Genomic DNA, 18,897 nt, shown 5'->3' on the forward strand with positions numbered 1-18,897 from the left:
ATCTTCAACAGAGAAATATTCTCTTAATAAAAAAGGATATCAGTTACGTTGCCGTAGAAATGTTGATAAAGCTTATTGAAAGCCAGAGAATTGCTATTTTATGGGCCAGTTAGCACACATCCCTCCATTGTTTCTATTTCCCACATGAGAGGCCATTTTATGGAAAGGGAGATGTTATTAAAAAGAACTGAATACTGGTAGAGAACTCTATAAAGCCTCAGACGTCTAAGGAAACAACCATATAGGCCTAAAAACACTGATTCCAACTCTTTAAAACACTATTTAAAAAAATAATTAAATTAAAAAGAATGGAATGAGAAAATGTCCTCCTTGAAATAATGAATACATCTTTAATAACTAGTTTTCCATCAACATTAGGCACTGGACAACATGAGGATATTTTGAAGGTATGATAAACAAAAGGCTGGGTGATTGCTGTTGACCATAGGTAAATTCTAACCAATTGTGGCATTTGATAAGGAATTTTTTAATGGAGAAATTCCTCTTTGAAGACATTATTTTTTTTTAGAAATCATCATATTCTAAACATGCCACAAAGAGAAATATAAATATAAAAAGCAGATCCCGGCATTAGTTAGACATTCTTGTTTCTTACTATATTTTCTCTACAATTCAGATCGGGCCTCAGCAGAATAATGTAGCATTTGGGGACAAAAATACAGGCCAAGAGAGCAGCCCCAGAGGCCAAAATGGAGAAAATCTCCACAGCCACCATGGATTTTCCTTTGGTGCTCAGGTAGGTGGGGAGGAAGGAGACCCAGACACTGCAAAAGACCAGCATGCTAAAAGTAATGAACTTGGCTTCATTAAAACTATCAGGCAATTTCCTAGCTAGAAATGCCACTGTGAAACTGACAAGGGCCAAAAAAGCTAGATAGGTGAGGACCATGTAAAACATTAAAGCTGAACCTTCCTTACATTCTAAGATGGTCTCTCCAAACAAGGAGTGGAAGTCCAAGTTGAGAAATGGAGGAGAGGTTCCAAGCCAGGTGGCACAAAGGACTGCTTGGACCAGGGGACACGCTAAGACAATAGAGTTAGTCAGTGGTTTTCCTAAGAGTTTCCTTGACCTGTTCCCTGGCTTGGTGGCCATGAAGGCCAGAACCACCATGACAGTTTTTGCCAACACAGAGGAAACTGCCAGGGAAAAGAGAATGGCAAAGGCAGATTGTCGTATAAGACAGGTGACCTTCCCTGGTTGACCAATGAAGAGGAAGGAGCAGAGGAAGCAGAGCAGGAGGGAGACCAGCAGGATGTAGGTGAGTTCTCTGTTGTTGGCCTTAACAATTGGTGTGTCATGATGTTTAGAGAAAATCACCAGGACTGCAGATGTGCTCACAGAGAGAAAAAGAGTGAGAGAAACTAAAGTGTATCCCAGGGTGTCTTGATAGGCAAGGAAGTGGATCTTCTTGGCAATGCATTGGTCCTTGTCCTTGTTGGGATATTGGTCTTCTGGGCAGGGTTCACAGTGAGCAGCATCTGAAATCAAGAATCCTTGTTTAAGAATTCATTCATTCAAGCAAATCATGCTGCATTTATAATGATTCTAGGATAGATTAGCTAGTGACGAGGATTAGTTCAATTCCAGCTATCCATTCACTATGCAATTCTACGAGTAATGTGTCTTTCAATTTGAGATTCCTGCCTGTTTTCTCCCCTACTTTATAATGGAACCAACAGAAGATCGATAGACCTGTTATCCAGGAATGTTGCTGTTTTGTTTATGTGTACATTATCCCTGCCTTAACCTCTCTGCTTTGTGCTTCAGATGTGTTCATTCAGACTTATTTGATCGCTCCTACTCTATCAAAGAGACACAGGTAGATGAATCTCCTCTTTCTCTGGCAGGTCTATTTCCTCAGAGGTTGATAATATTGATGGATGAAACATGCATTAAGTAATAAGAATTAAAGCTTGGACTGAAAACCCCACTTCCTCAGGAAAAGATTAGACTTTGGGTTCCACAATTAGATATTAGAGGAGGAGTTGAAATGCAAGTTGGAGATTCATAAATTCTGCCCTAAAACTATCCTGCATGGAATTGCTCAGGATTGGGAAAGGTGACTTCTGTGGCCAGGACAATTTAGATCCATCAACTGAAAGGTTCTGCTGAAAAGCATGAATGCATGTCAACCATATCAAAAATGATCACAAAAAACCAAATAGATTTAATGAATGTATTCTTTGATCTTGGAAGATCTACTTTTGAAGTCTTGTCTACCTGTCTGATTAGAAATGGTCGCTTCTGAACAAGCGTCACACTGGTAGCAGCAAAGCTGCTTTCCCTCTGGAACTCTTTTCCTCTCTCCTGCATGGCACCTCTTTATGCCACATCTGGCAAAGGGGATGGTCTAAAAGAGAAGTATTTGAAATTACTTAAGCAACGAACTTGCTGCATTCATTCTTTTCCCCATTACGATTTCCCTTCTTTATTCCTCCTTCTATTTTCAGATTCTATTCTAAAGAAATAGATTGCCACTGTCTATCACAAACCAGGAACAGGTGCTGGGGGATTCAGGCCAGTGGCACTCAAAACCTACCAACAGATGCTGGAGATTGGAACTGGGATCTCAGCCTGCAGAGGAAGGCTTGTGACTGAACTACAGCATTTCTAAAAGGCATCAATGATCCATGGAAATCCATGTTGCTTGCTGTATTTGCATCCTGCATTTGAAGCAGATGTTGCTCCCAAGCCTAACCCTTTGTGGAATGACACAAATCAAATCCCAAATGTGCTAGATACAAAGCAGATTTTTCACTAAATGACTTCCATAATTTCTGACTCAATTGATTATTTTTCCACTTAGAAAGATCTTCTGTAACTCAGGAAGAGAATGAATCTCCCTGCACTTACTATATTACCTTAAAGCTCACCTTTGTGGCCCAGACGATTCCATCAGAGTTAATGGTGAAATCTTGGCCTGGGGGAGCCTCAGGATTTACTTGCCCAACCTTTATGGGGAGAAAAGATTGATTGGGGAGGAAAACCCAGTTGAGAAGGTGATAACGAGCAGATCCCAGTCCATCTTCCGAGAAGGAGACTTCATCTCCAGCACTGTTGTTGAACTGCACATTGCCCAAATAGGGAAGAATCTGAAAGAAAGGAGACCTTCAGAAATAGGAGTATTTGGTTAGAGCTACGGTTATGGCTTCTATCAGAACATGGTGACAAACTTGAGAAGATGAGTTTATTTCTGAAAAACTAGAGGACTTCCCTTGTTGGAGAACTGAGGAATCTGCAGTAACATCAAATATTTAACTCTGAAACTACAAATGGTTTTTCTTTGGTCCTTTGTATCATGTTTGCCTCAAATAGGAGCTTGAGTGGCGTAGGAGGATAATGCCTCCTACTAAGGCATGATTTAACATCCAGCTGCCTGCAATTACTGCAGTTCAATTCTCTCCCAGCTCAAGGTCGACTCAGCCTTCCATCCTTTCTAAGGTGGGTAAAACGAGGACCTGGTTTGTAGGGGCAATAAGCTGACTTTGTACAAAATATACAAAAGTATGAAGGCTATTGCTTAACGCATTGTAAACCGCCCTGAGTTTCTGGAGAAGGGTGGCATATAAAAATAAATAAATAAATAAATAAAAATCAAGCTTCATCAGAATAAGTACATTGAAAGATTTTAGTGCCACATTCCAAAATTAATCATATTTTATTTATTTATTTATTATTTCTCAAATATGTATAAGATAACACATATAAGTATAAACATGATTATGAATACATGAAATGGATATGAATAAAAAGGGACATTAGGACAGGGATGGTAGGCACATTGGTGCGCTTATGCACGCCCCTTACAGACCTCTGAGGAATGGGGTGAGGTCAACAGTATACTGTCTAAGGTTAAAGTTTTGGGGGTGTGGGGAAGAAACAACAGAGTCAGGTAGTGCATTCCAGGCATTGACCACTCTGTTGCTGAAGTCGTATTTTACACAATCGAGTTTGGAGCAGTTTACCTTGAGTTTGTATCTGTTGTGTGCTTGTGTTATTGCAGTGGAAGCTAAAGTAGTCATTGAGAAGTAAGATGTTGTGGCAGATAATTTTGTGTACCATGCTTAGGTCAGACCAAAGGCAGCATTGTTCTAAATTGACTAATACAAGATTACGAGCCTGGAGGCATAAGGTATTCTGTTGTGAGCAGAGGAGTGGAGTACTCTTCTCATGAAATATCTCTGGACTCGTTCAATTGTATTAATGTCTGATATACAGTGTGGGGTCCAGGCAGATGAGCTGTATTTGAGAATTGGTCTAGCAAAGGTTTTATATGCCCCAGTTTGCAGTACAATATTACTGGAGAAGAAGTTTCACAAGATTAGATTAACAACTCTTAATGCCTTTTTGGCAATGCTTTTACAGTGGGCTCTGGTGCTTAGATCATTTGAGATGAGTACTCCAAGGTCCTTGATAGAGTGAAGGTCTTCTACGAGGTTGTTTATGCTGTTCCTCCTGTAATACTTGGTTACATGTAGTTTTAAATATTTACATTGTCCTGGGGTCTTGTAACTTTAGCAACAATGAAATAATTTGTATGAGAACAGAGTACAATTCCTCTGATTTTCTCCATCTGAGAATTGAACAGAGCACAATGCAGACCACCTGTTTGATGAAATGGAGTCAAGGAAAAGGAAGGGCTTGCCCTGGTTTGTCTCTTCACTGTTCAGAGAAGTTCAACATCTATCCATTAATGCAGAAAAGTCTGATGGGTTTCAGACAAACAACCCATTAAGACCATTTTGAGTCCTGCTATATGTGCTCAGATGGACCAAGACTTTCTGAATTCACACAACAAGCTGAGCAGTGCAATAAATGTAAAACTGGACAAACTGAGTGGGGTCACAGAGGATGTTAAACTATACAAACATAAACCAAGGTTCAAACAAATTGAGTGTCTTTCTACAAGTTGAATTTGGGTTCCATGCTGAGGGAAACAGAGGGTGTTCCGCAAATATGCCAACTAGGACTTCTACTGACTTCTGGAAGCTTCTTTCTCAAATACATCCAGATTGTTCTTTTGGTCTCAGCTGACATCTACTCCCTGTCAGGGTTACCTCCTGAAACTCTGGCAACCATTGAAGCCTTTCAAGACTTTATGAAGGTCTTTCTTCTATGGATCTTATGGACAGTTCATTTCGTATACTTCTCTTCTCCCCCCCCCCCAAACTCTTCCAACAAAACATTATTCTTATTTCATTTTTTTCTAATAATTGCTTTTAATATGTTTTCCTTTTTAAGGAAGCCACAGTAATTACCTGCCATGACTGGACATTGGAGATCCTCTTTCCAAGCCTCATCATGGTCGGTCGGGCTCTGAATCCATACATTGCATGTAAAGCATGTGCCACAGCAAAAATGGCATTGTAGCTATTGTAACTTTCGCCTGTCATGCTTTTTTCAAAAATGTAATTTGGCAGATTCTGCAGATTCTCCTTTCCTGTACATTGTTTTTCCCCCTTTGGAGGGATCTTGCCTGGTTTGTACATCTTGCAATGAAAGGTCTTTTGCCACCATGGAGGGAGAAATACATCCCCTTGTGGATTCAAGGGGTCTAAAGACAGAACAAAATGATTGAATTCTGAGACATCCCCAGTGTGGTCCCTGAAATGCAAGGCTCCATGGAAAGACTTTAGAAATAGCAAGATGTCTTCAGATTCATGCAAACTAAGTTTCCAATGGGAGGTTAAGATCCAAACATTCTGAAATGTTATCTTGCTCACTTTTTCCTGGACAGACAAAACTGCCTGTACACCAGTACTACAATCGAAGTCTCCAAACAGAATAATCACTTCAGTTTTTGACCAAGTCTGTAAACTGAGAAGTAATTTTTTCATTATAATCCGAATATTATCTAATTTCAACCTTTCAGTGAAGGCCAGGCATATCTCCTTCTCCTGGAGCAATGGCATCAGAATTGAAATGAAATGTTCTCCCCTGTCATCTTCAGGGGCCATAAGACCAACCCAGTTCCACTGGAAATACAGGAGCAGCTGCACTAAACCCACATACTGAGGAGATTCCTTGGGATTCATCCGGATGAAGGAAGGGTACATTCTTCTCTCCCCCTGAGAAAACTCAAAGCCAACACCGAGCTGGAGAAAAAGAGATTCTTTTTTCAAAAACAAAGTAAAGTTAGATATTTGACTTTAGGGGTCACCATTGTCTGGTTTGTGGCCCCAGCAGTCAGGTTGTCTCATTCTGAGTGGCAAGCTTAATCTCCTTCCCTTTTTAGGAAGATCTCCCAGCAACACATTTTGATGTCACATGTTCGTTATATGCCCCCTCCCAGAAAAAACTACCTCTTTCGCCTCTGAGTATGCTTCTCATGTTTGTGTCGAGCCCAGCCATGGCTTGTCACAAGAACGTTCACACACACAATGCTCCTGCAATGATTCCAGGAGGGGATGTGCACCGGGTGGCTAGGTTTCGGTTGTGGTGGAGGCACTAATGGACTACTGGTGATGGTTGAATGGGTGCGAGATGAGGGGATATGCGGCCAATGAATCAACATCATTGTAGCTTTGGGAGCATCATGATCCCATATCCTGGTTAGAGTGAGCAGGAAGTCGCTGCCCAACAGCTGAGACGCATTACGAGGTTGGGGTGCGGGCGATGCAGCTTGTTTAAATTGTGCTGAGGTGATTGCTCTCAGTGCCGACATTGTATGGAGCATACTCGTCTTTTCCTGATTCCTGTGTATAGCGAATTAAGCCAAACACAGTGAACTGGCTTTGATTGTTTCAGCGTTTACATAGACGTGAATTGGAAAGCCGAGAGTTTGTCTACTCCATACTGTATCCAAGAGAGCTCCCTTACCTGTGGCACCTTAAAGATGCTGAAGATGGAGGCCATCTGCCTCGAGGATTTGGCACTGAGACCACCAATGACGGAGAACAGAGTGTCCTGCAGGTCACATTTGTACCCTGGAACCACTTGGCCTCGTGAGGAGAGCATGGAGAGGCTGTTTAAGGAAATAGACCTCTCCCTCTGGAAATGGCCATAGATGTGGAAGCCAAGGGTGATGTTGGGGAGCAGAAGGAAATCCTTATTGACCTGGGAGACAGCAAACATCAATGCAAGGAACTGCTGGTAGTTACCGAGGATGAGTCTGTAGTGAGAAAAACATTGGAGAACATTACAGGAAAACTTGTGCATGGCTGTAGAATTTGCTTCACTGTTTGGGGGAAAATTTGGGAGCAGAAACTTCCAAATTTACTGGGTTTGGGTTTTCTTCAAAGGATTTCCCTTGGCTAAACTTGGATGACTTTGTGAGAAAGGAGACAAGCCTTTCCATCAATATCATGGACTGTTTTATACTCTCTATCATCCCTGCCATATTCACTTTGCTTCGGTAGCTGAAATCCTTTCCAACTGCTCCCATTTCAATGTAATTCTTTCAGGTCTCTCTTGGAGCAGCTTCTTCAGGTGGGGTAAAGATTGCTGAGCACAGGAGTACAGTGGGGATCACCTCATAGGTTTCCTGAAGGCCATTATTCATGAGCAATGCTGATTCCAACACTGAGAGAGATTTTTGTATCCTGGACACTTGAAGAGTGTTGACCTTTTATTTGAATTTTCTACCAGAAGTTACTGGTCAAATTAATATTATAATTCAACTTCTTCACTAGGCCAGCACAGCTTCCCTCTTCATTTTTGTTGTTTATCATCTTCTTGATGAAGAGATTGAGAATTCCAGCATATTTCAACAGCTTGCTATTTTATTGAGAAAAGCAAAAAATGTGCACTGCACCAGGACAGTACAGACTCTAGAAGTATTTCTGATAAAACTCCCTGAATTTAAAGCAAAGAAAACAATTATCTGCATATTTCCCCTCCAGTTGAAACTTACGGACTATTTATAGGAAAATTCATTGTATCAAAGGCTGGGACAACAGACTTTAAAATGGTTCCCAAGGGCAAATTCCCACCAATAATCAGATCACCAGGCCTATAGTAACTTTCCTTTAAGTTGATATAACCCCTGAACACACAGATGGTTTTCAAACTCTTTGCTGAAGTTGGAGCCAGGAGCCAGAAAAGCATCAGCAACAGCAGTAGCATGACTGTCAGTCTCGTCTCCTTCCCTCCTAGAACAGAAATCAAGGTTTATGCAGAAACTGATTTGAAGGTTGCTCCTGAAGTCTCACTCGACCTTTAGCAGATCAGACACCACCTGTGCCACCTGGATGGCACCAAGAGAAATTTATATAAAACATGCATCCTCTTACCTGTGTTTGGGCTGTAACCATAGAGGAAACAAAGGCATGTAAGTCTTTGCAAGACAGGCTAAGGTGACACGATCTGCCCACCCCATCTGGTGAACTCAGAGATTTTTTTAAAGCAAATTTTATCTTGGAAGATTTTTGTGCCTAGAAATCCACAGGGGATAAATGAAATATGTATCTGTTCTTCTGATAATTGCAGGGAAGAGCCATTGTCCTATCCCCTTAGCAACAGCTTCTCTTCATGCAAGAGAATGGAAAACATGTTTATGTCTCTTCTTGTAATTCACAGAGCAGGTGGTGTCATGGGGAAACTGTCTAGTTGACCTATGTGAAAGTGTCCCCTGCCCACAAGATGGATTTTGGCTGATGCCCTAGTTGGGTCAGATAATATGAGGGATACTTGGGAATAGTGGCACAAGGCAGTAATGTAATTTGAGGAAGAATGTCAGGATATTAACTTTTTGCCAATTTTATGGCAAGACTTGCAAATTTCTGTTGCTGTAGCAATTGTCATCCAGGTGTCTCTTTTGGTCTTTTGGGGTGCTGTTCTGCAAGTTGCCAGGTCTGAAATTCTTTTCTTGAAGATTCATTCACAGGACCGGTTGGGATCGTTGCCACTGTACCAACCTTCCTGCTGCATAGCAACCTCCATGTCTGAGCCTCTGGAGTGTATTTCACAGTTGACTGTGGGGTTCCCCAGACTGATGGTCTTGAGAGGTGTCCATTTGCTATCCCTGGGGCTGGCCATACAGGCATCTCACCATGGCCACCATCATTCCTGGCTCAAGTCAAAATAATGATGACACACCCAACATGGTTTTCTTGGCAGACTACTAGAACGTGATCTGAGGAGGAGCTAGCCTTGTCCTCTTTGTCCTGACCAGATCATGGCCTGATGACTGTGAGATTCTTTTATGCTGCCCTTCTCTGCAGGGAGACAAGATCCGAGGAACTGAGAATTATACCTGAGGGTCTGATACATGATTCTGCTGAGACCTTGGTTACTGCCTGAAATAGGAAAGCTATTGTGGCCTTGGATACGATCACTTGCATGCAACCTCTCCTGATCCATTGGTCCTAACATGCCCCACGATTCAATAGATGGATCAAAAAGGATCAAGAGGCATCTAGAACTCTGCTGAAGGAATGAGGGATGAATCTGACTCAACATGAGCTAGAGCTTCTATTAAGGCCTACCTCATGGCAGTAGAAGCTGCAAAATGTCTATATTTCTCCATTCTTGTTGCATTTTTTATTGCACTGAGTGTCACCCATGGCCCTTTAAAAGATTATCCCGAACCTTCTGGGTGACGATCACATGAAGGTTTACCTTCTGACCTCCCCGAGGAATTCTCTGTGCATCTGGTTGATAAAATTGCTTGGATCTGTTCCTTGTTGGAGGCCAAGCATGGTATAGATCCTATGGACATGGCTGAGGAAAGAACTTACCCAGTTATCTAGCAACAGTTTGATCCAGTTGAACCTAAGGAAGTCATCCTAGGAATCTAGATGTGACCACCTGTGAACTAGATCCATGCCCCTCTTGGCTGGTCAAGGCCACCTGGAAGGTCACATGTGGGTGGATCCTAATGATGGTTAATTCATCCTTGAGGAAGAGGGTCTTCCCAACATCCTTTAAAGAACTGCTGTTATGGCCTCTCTTCAAGAAACCTTTCCTGGACACCACCATGCTGATTATTTCATCCAGTCTCCCACCTCCTCTTTTAAGAGAAGGTGATTGAGAAAGTGGTAGGGCTGAACCTTGAGAGGATCCTGGATTAAGTGGATTATCTAGACTTCATCCGATCAGATTTCAGGCCTGGAATGAGACAGCATTAGTCACCCTTTTGTATGATCTCTGGTGGAAGCAGGACAGAGGTCATGCGTCCATTCTTGTTCTTGCAGTCTTAGCCATGTCTTTTGGCATGATTGACCATGTATACCTTTGGGTCGGTTCCAGGATTTAAGGGAGTGGAGTAGAATTTTGTGCTGGTTGTTCTCCTTCCTCCGTGGCCAGTCCCAATTGACCTCAAGGGAGGATGAGAAGTCCACCAGGCAGCCCCTGCTTTGTGGGATGCCAGAGGACTTGGTGCTCTCTTTGTTCCTGTTTAACATCTACAAGTTGCCATAGAATGAGATATGTCTCTATGCAGATGATAACCTGTTGTACATCTGTGTCCCAGGTGAACTAACTGGTACTTTGGATGTTTCTTCATAATGCCTGGATGCTCTGTGGATCTGGATGGGGAACAACAGGCTTCAACTGACCCTTGGTAGGATAGAGTGGTTGTGTGGGGGAAGGGCTTCTCTATCTGAGTGTTTATCTTCTTTGGACATTAAGGTGTTGCAATGCCTCCGACTGAGCTGTAGTGGAATCTGAGGGCCCGTTTGGATTCACACCTCTTCCTTGAGGAACAGGTGACAGTTGAGTCTCCCCTTGAACAACCAAAGGAGAGGGTGGAGCAGCTGGCAAGGGTCTTAGGTTAGAGTCTCTGGCCGGTCTCAATAAGCTACTGTGGAAAATGGGGGTGCATTTTCCCTAATATGCGAGGGAGCCTAAGTTGGACAGTCATTGGGGTAATAACTTTCACTATAGGGAAGGGACCTATGAATTTGGGTCCAAACGTCTTGCTGGGTAACCTCAATTTTAGATACTTGGTTGACAAATACACCTTATTGCCTATTCGGAAAGATGGCTGGAGAGACCGGCGTTTGTCGGCCTGGGCCTTATATCTTTCCGCTGACTCTGCTAAAGCTTTCTTAGTATTCTCCCAACCCTCTTTCAACGAGGTCATCCATTCCATTAGGGACGTAGAAGTGGGTGACTCTCTAGGCAACTCAGGCATTGGCACAAAATCCATGCCCGTAGTTATCTGAGAAGGAGTCAACTCAGTACTGCTGTGTACTGCATTATTATAAGCCACTTCTGCAAATGGTAGCAAGTCCGCCCAGTTTTCCTGTTGATAATTTACATAACACCTAATGTACTGCTCCACCATTGAGTTCAATTTTTCAGCCAATCCATTAGTCGATGGGTGAAAAGCCGAGCTAAGTCCCTGAGATGATCCAATGGATCATATAAACTCTCTCCAGAAGTTAGTGGTAAACTGGACCCCGTGGTCCAATATTATTCTCCTTGGGACTCCATGTAGCCTATAGATGTGTTTCACAAACAGCTTTGCCAGCTTCTTGGCCGAGGGTAGTCCTTGGCAGGCAGTGAAGTGTGCTTGCTTGGAGAATAAATCAATGACAGTCCAAATAACCCTGTTACCCCCACTGTCAGGGAGCTCAACTATGAAGTCCATCACAATCTCCTCCCAGGGTTTGGTGGGTTCGGCCACAGCCTGGAGAAATCCAGGGGACTTCCCTGGTCGGGATTTCATGATGGCACAGGTGGCGCAGCTCCTCACATAGTCTTCCACATCAGCTTTCATCTTTGGCCACCAGAATTGTCACCTAGTCAAATGGAGGGTTTTTAAAAATCCAAAGCGGCCACCTAGTCGAGAATCATGACTCCTCTTTAGTACCAAGAGTCACAGGCTGTGGAGCACGTAAAGTTTACTCCCCTTCCATGCCAACCCGTTTGTTAGGGTTAGGTCTGCCTGGTTTTCCTTGAACCAGGAATCAGTCAAAAGCACCGCTTTCAGCTCCACTGTCAACTTACCTTCGGGTAGGGTGGAACCCTGGTGCGTTTGCGGTCTGGTGCAGGCCTGGGCAGCTGGCAGAGTCGCGGAGATCATGGTGTGAACTATCTCTTCCCGTCGGCTGTCAAACTGGGGCTTACGGGAGAGAGCATCAGCTAAAAGGTTTTTACCCCACAGGATGTATTTCAGGTTAAAGTTAAAGCATTTGAAATATTGAGCCCAACAAACCTGCTTGGGAGAAAGTTTCCTCAGGGTCTTCAGCGCCTCGAGATTCTTGGGGTCAGTCCACACCTCAAAAGGCTCACTAACCCCCTCTAGGAAGTGTCTCCAGGATATGAGAGCCACAAATGCCTCTTTCTCCCATACCGCCCATCTGTGCTTAATGTCCGTTAACTTTCTTGATATGTAAGCACACGGCATTAGATTGTTTTGGGCATTCCTTTGCAGTAGAACAGCAGTCACCGCCATGTCACTTGTGTCTGCCTGAACCACAAATGAGGTTCATTGGGGCTCCTGCAAAGAGGGTCTAAGGCTTGGTTCCTGTGCAGCGCCATGATACATGAGCTGCTGCGGGCACTGAGTGGCTACCCGGGCAGCCTCTTCATAGGCGGTGGCTTGCAGGTGGGCCCTCCCTCTCTTCATGGGCCCAGCTCAACGCCCTTCCTCCTCCTTCTCCTCCTTCTCCTCCTTCTCCCCCACAGGTGTCTCCCGAGCTGCCACCATTGCTGCACCCAAGTGAGGCTGCCTTCCTGGCCCACGTCTGTTGCCTGGGCATGCTCTACATCCGCCTGCAAGAGTTCATAGATCATTTATCCAAGCACGCCTGACCATTGCTGCTGCTGCCCACCACCATGTCATAGGTGCACCCTTCCAGGCCTGCATGGTGGACTGTGGCACTGGTTGAGCCCAGAGACACAAAGAAAGAGAGGAATGAATGGGAGACTGGGTGTGTGGCTGACAGTTGGCTTCCAGCACCGGAGAGGATGAGGAAGGGAAGTGGTCAGGCTGCCACTTCCTTTCATTGGGCCACATGGAGCGAGACAGGGCTCCTCTTGCCATTTCTCCCCCCCCCCCCCTTACTGGGCATGACAGGGCTTCCTGACTCTCATGTAGCCACCAGCCACCTTTATTGATACAATTTGGGGGTGGCAGGTGAGGAGAACTGGGGCAGGGGAGAAAGTATTCCCAACTCCCATGCTGACTGGCTTCTTCCTGGCAACTCTTTCTCTGCTTTTCAGGGTCGGCTGCCAAAGATGAGTTTTTTGTGGGCCAAAGAACTTGTCCCACCCACTGCTACTCAGATGCCCTCACTTCCCCAAAACATTTCTTTGCCTACTTGTTTTCCAGCTCTGTCACATTTCTCACCATCATGTGCAGGGAAACAATAGTGTGTGGGACTAAAGAAAAGAAAAGTTCAATGAATCAATTCCAACTTCTCACGAAAAAAGCTCTCATGAGGTTGGAATTGATTGAGTGAACTTTTAATTTTTTTTAGTCCCACAAACTTGTTTCTCTGCACACAATGGTGAGAAACGCAAGAGAGAAATGCGATGGAGTTGGAAATCAGGTAGGCAAAGAAACACTTGGGAGAAGCGAGGGCATCTGGGTGGTGGTGGGTGGGGCAGGCTCCGTGGCCCTGGGCTGCAATGGAGAAACAGGAAAGGGAGCACCCAGAGTGAGGGAAGGAGGCCTCTTTCACTGCTCCTCTACCTCCCCTTGTGCCACTCCATTTCCCATTTCTCCATTGCAGTGCAGTGCCCAGAACTCTTTGATAGTGGGGTGGGGGGGATTTAACAACCGGTTCACCCAGGATCAGGTTGGCTTCTCACAGGAGGCTCAGGATGGGCCAGGCCTCCCATGGGATGGTCCATGCCTCCAATGACAGCCAACCTGACCCTGGATGAACCGGTTGTTAAATGATTTGAATCCTACCATGGATCAAGAGAACCTAGAGCTCTGCTGAAGAAACCTGAGGGATGAATCTGATGGAAGAAGAGCTAGAGCAGGGATTTCAAACTCCATTTCATTGAGAGTAGGATCAGAATTGTTTATTGCTTCAGGGGGGCAGGGGGGGCATGGCTGGGTGGTTGCAGTTGCCTGTGTGGGCGTGGCCAAGGTAGGCATGGCCATCTTGACATTCCTCACATCGGGGGGTGGGGGGTGGGACCAGAGTGTGTGCCAGACACTCATCCTCCAGAGAAGCCTCACTGGCCATCTTGGGCCATGGGGGGCAGCCCTGGATGGCACCATGGGCTGCCTGGGGTCCTGGGCAGCAAGAACCTGACCCTTGAGCTCCAAGGGCACTGGGAGTCTGCAGCCCAGCCGCACTTCCCCAATTGTATGCCTGGGCCTACTTGCCTCTTGCTCCAGGCTGCTGCTGTTCTGCTGACTCTTGCCTGGGCTGGGCTTCCTGGGCTGGTGGGGGTGGTGAGGGACAATGGGGCTCCTGATGGAGGGGCCTGTTCCTGCTGGTGTTGCTCATGCAAGGTAAGACAGGGGTCGAGGCATGGCTTGCCTAGCTGTGGGGCTCCAAGATATGTGAGTGCAGGGTGTGGTGAGTCAGCTCTGGGCCTTGGAGAGGCAGAGTGGGGAGGGAAGTCTCAGCTTTCTGTTGGGGATGGGGGCTTCTGCTCTTTCCATAAACTGGGGCCATTGCAGGTGGGGTGGTGGATGGGAGGCTCATGCCAAATGTCCAGTGGAGGTGGAGGAGGTTTGGACGGTGTGGGCTGAGACCCATGGTGGCAGCACGAGGACCAGGTGGAAGCAGATGCATGGTGGGAGGCATGAGATTTGGTCTTCAAAGTGGTCAAATAGCTGCCTGCTCCATCCCAGCTGAGATGGTCCTGGGCAAGCAAAAACAAAAAACCAAGTGGTCACACCAGCTGCCTGCAATTACTGCAGGTTCGAATCTCGCCAGGCTCAAGGTTGACTCAGCCTTCCATCCTTTTTAAGGTAGGTGAAATGAGGACCCAGTTTGTGGGGGCAATAAGCTGACTTTGTATAAATATACAAAAGGATGAAGGCTATTGCTTAGCGCATTGTAAGCTGCCCTGAGTCTCCGGAGAAGGGTGGCATATAAATCAAATTAAAAAAAAAAAAGTGTATCAGAGTGGATGGGTGAGTGGGTGGCTGCCAGTGCGTTCAGCAGGCTGGATCACATGCCTAACCCCGTGGCTCTATCTCTGCCTGCTGCTTGGAGGGCCGGACAGGTGGTCCCAGCACTCAGACTCACCTGCCCAGAATGGGCTGTGGAACCACAGTGTGCACCAGTGGGCTGCAGCTTCTACAAAACACCATTGGCTCCAGCGTGCTTGCCAACTCCTATGTGTGCATTGGGGTGGGATGGGCCTTGTGTTCGACATTTCTGAGCTAGAGCTTCTAGAAAATGACATATGCATAAGGAATAGATGATGTAAGCATACCTATTCATAATTAACAAACTATCAATTATGTTGCTACTCTTGTACTGTTACTATCTTCAGCAGAGAAATATTCTCTCAATGAAAAAGTATGTCAGTTACATTGCCATAGAAATTTTTGATAAAGCTCATTGAAAACCAGAGAATTCAAGTCTGCTACTTCATGGGCCAATTAGCATCCATTCCTCCATTGTTTCTATTTCTCATACGAGAGGTCATTTTATGGAAAGGGAGATGTTATTAAAAATAATTGAATACTGGTAGAGATTTCTATAAAGCCTCAGCCATCTAAGGAAACAACCATACATGCTTAAAAGCACTGATACTGTTGCAATATTTTCAGGATCAGACTCAATAATATTAGTGAGAGTTAAAGGTTTAAATATACTTCCTTTTATTTACAATAGGCATTCTATATTCACTGAATATTCACAGATAGAAGCAAGGAAAAGGGTGTAGGTGGCTCCTTATATATACAATGGGTGGAGCTATAAGTGGGAGTGGTGAATTATGAATACATTAAGAAGTGAAGAATAAGTTAACCCCTGATATCCCATACATATACTATTTACACATTAGAGAATAAGGCATTTACATCTGACAAATCCCCCTCTAAATGCCGATTCGTTATACACCACCAATTACATTCAGATTCAGGACAATACAAGACATACAATTTAGATGTTAAATATTTGTGTTGTTTAGAAGGTAAAGGCTTTGTTAGAATGTCAGCTAATTGTTCTGAAGTATCACAATGCACTGCTTTAATAAATCCATCCTGAGATAATTGTCTCACATGTTTAAATTTTATATCTATATGCCTGGACCTTTGTCCAATGGCATCAGATCTAGATATTTCAATGGCTGCTTTATTGTCTTCATGCATAACAAAAGGCAAAGCAGGTTTTTTCCAAACATCTGAAATTAAATCATTAAACCATACAAGGTTATTTGCAGCTTTGGATAAACAAACATATTCCGCTTCTGTCGTTGAAGTGGCTACTAGTTCTTGTTTACCAGTATACCAGTAAACTGGACAGTCATTTAAGAGAAAAATATAACCAGATGTACTTTTTCTGCATGATGTGTCTCCAGCCCAGTCCGCATCTGCATAACATGCAAGCTTTGGTTCTTTATTATCACTAGGTTCTAATACTAAGCAAAAATCTAGTGTACTTTTCAGATATCTTAAAATTCTTTTAACAGCTTCCCAGTGATACATTGTTGGTTTGCTGACGTGTCTGGATAATAAATTGAGTGGTAAGGCGATATCTGGTCTAGTCCAATTAGATATATAAAGAAGTGAACCTATGATTGATCTATAAAACGTGTTATCCTTGAATTCAGGTGAAGATTCATCAGTATTTCTAAGAAAATCAGTTTGCATAGGAGTATCACAGGGTTTGGCATTGTTTAAATTGCATTTATTTAAAAGTTCTATAATCTTATCCCTCTGAGTAAGTTTTTATCCCCTTCTAGTCTTATTAATTTGAACACCAAGATATTTGTTCACTTTACCTAGAGATTTCAACGAGAAATGTTCATTCAACTTATTTACAAAAGTTTCTCTTCTCTCTTTGTGTTTTCCTATATATAAAATGTCATCTACATAAATCAACACAAATTCAATGTAGTCATCACCCTTTTTGACAAAGAAACAGTTATCAGCAGTGGTAGCGTTGAAATCCATGGTCTTAAGTACTTTTACTAAACAATCATACCATCTTTTACCAGATTGTTTTAATCCGTATAAACTCTTGTTCAACAGCCAAATTTCATTTTTGTTGGTGTATTGACTGTGAGGAGCTCTTACGTATATTTCCTTATCTAGTTTTGCGTGTAGATACGCAGTCTGTATGTCATATTGAAATACATCAAGATTGAGTGCTGATGCTACCACTAGAGCTGTTTTGACACTCTCTGTTCTTACAGTGGGGGAATACGTGTCAGTATAGTCCTCCGGATATTTCTGTGCATAACCTTGTGCAACTAATCTAGCTTTATATAGAGTATTGCCTCCTTCTAAGTTCTTAATTTTATATATCCACCTGGTACCAATAATTGTTTTATCTTTAGGTGCAATTGCAGGTGTAAATACATTTAATCCTTGTAAACTTTCCATCTCTTTTTTCATAGCTAATTCCCATTTTTCTTTTTCTTCACGAGGGAGTTTTAACACTTCCTCATAAGTATTAGGCGTTATTGGCTCACCATCCATATGCATTATGTAATCTCTGTATTTATTTGGCATTTGATTTCTGTTGTTTCTAATGACTCTTTCAGGTTTGCTATTGTTATCATGCAAATATCTTGCTTCTTTTTTTGTTAGTGTGTCTGTCTTTATTTTATGTTGGCTATTTGTCCAAGTTTTGGTTTTGCTTTTATATTTGTTGATATTCTGTTTTTCTATGGTCTCTTTCTCATGAGATTTTGTATCTTTACATTTATTTGGAAATATTTCATTAAGATGTAATTTAGACCAGTTGGCCTGTTCATGGAACACAGCTGTTCTGGAAACTATAAATTTGTTATTATTATCAATGAATCTGTACCCTTTGGTGCCAGTTTCATATCCCATAAATCTGAGTCTTCTGGATACGTTTTCTCCCTTTCTTCTTAACTGTTTAGGTATGTGTACGTCTGCAGTGACTCCAAATATGTGCATGTGTGCTAATTTTGGTTTCCTATTATACATTACTTCATATGGTGTCTTATTTACAATACTGGACCAGGTTCTATTTTGTGTGTAATTTGAATAATGTAAGGCTTCTGACCAGAATTGTTTGCTTAAGCCAGCATCTTCCAATGTGCATCTAATCATGGTTTGTAATGTGGAATTCTTTCTCTCTGCAATTCCGTTCTGAAACGCAGAAAATGGACTAGACGTGTAATGTAGCATTCCTCTATCCTTTAACCATTGGGAGAATTCTTTAGACATGAATTCACATCCCCTATCTGTCATAATTTGTTTTATTCTGATATTGTGTTGTGTTTCTATGCGTTTGTAAAATTCCTTAAATTTTTGAAAGGTTTCATCTTTGTGTTTTAATGTATAAACAAACCCATAACGGCTATAATCGTCTACTATTGTCAGAAAGTAACGTTTTCTATAGGTGATTGATGGAGTTAATGGGCCAACTAAGTCCATGTGTACTAAGTCAAAAATTTTGTTAGTTGATCTAGTAGATTTTCTTGGCCTGGGACTAGTTTTTAGTTTTGTAGATTTACATACTGAACATTCCAAATAGTTTTCACAATTTTTTATTTTGACACCTTCTGCGTGTTCAGTCATTTTTTGTACTACAGGAAAACTGGCATGTCCTAACTTCCTATGTAAGATGTGAGCACACTCATCATGAATTGGTTTACCTATTTTTGGTTTTTTCTCATTGTGTGCATCTGCGTGATCTTGAGATATTTTACATTCATCATTGTCACTGTTGCTAATATTTTCATCATCTGCTTCAATACAATCATCCATATTTGAATCAATGTTATGCAACCATTTTTCCTTTGTTATCAGATAAGGTAGGCCTCCTTTAATCATCACAGTGCCTATATTTATTTTATTCTTCTCCAAAGTC

The 18,897-nt window shown here is 43.0% G+C and overlaps 1 protein-coding gene across 1 annotated transcript; it reads right to left on the minus strand.

Annotated features, from left to right (window-relative positions):
- Window positions 1-643: 643 nt before the first annotated feature.
- Window positions 644-12,362, minus strand: LOC139312270 (vomeronasal type-2 receptor 26-like; the record flags this gene model as incomplete). The annotated part of the gene is made up of 6 exons (XM_070936906.1): window positions 11,915-12,362; window positions 9,132-9,177; window positions 6,842-6,896; window positions 5,989-6,117; window positions 2,243-2,372; window positions 644-1,500 (listed from the first exon to the last, which is right to left on the minus strand). Coding segments are annotated over exons 1-6 (1,665 nt in total), but the record flags the coding sequence as incomplete, so codon positions are not given.
- Window positions 12,363-18,897: the final 6,535 nt, after the last annotated feature.

The sequence above is a fragment of the Pituophis catenifer genome, unplaced genomic scaffold (assembly GCF_029215685.1).
Source record: "Pituophis catenifer annectens isolate HBS135680 unplaced genomic scaffold, rPitCat1.0.hap2 SCAF_1, whole genome shotgun sequence".
Lineage (NCBI taxonomy): Eukaryota > Metazoa > Chordata > Lepidosauria > Squamata > Colubridae > Pituophis > Pituophis catenifer.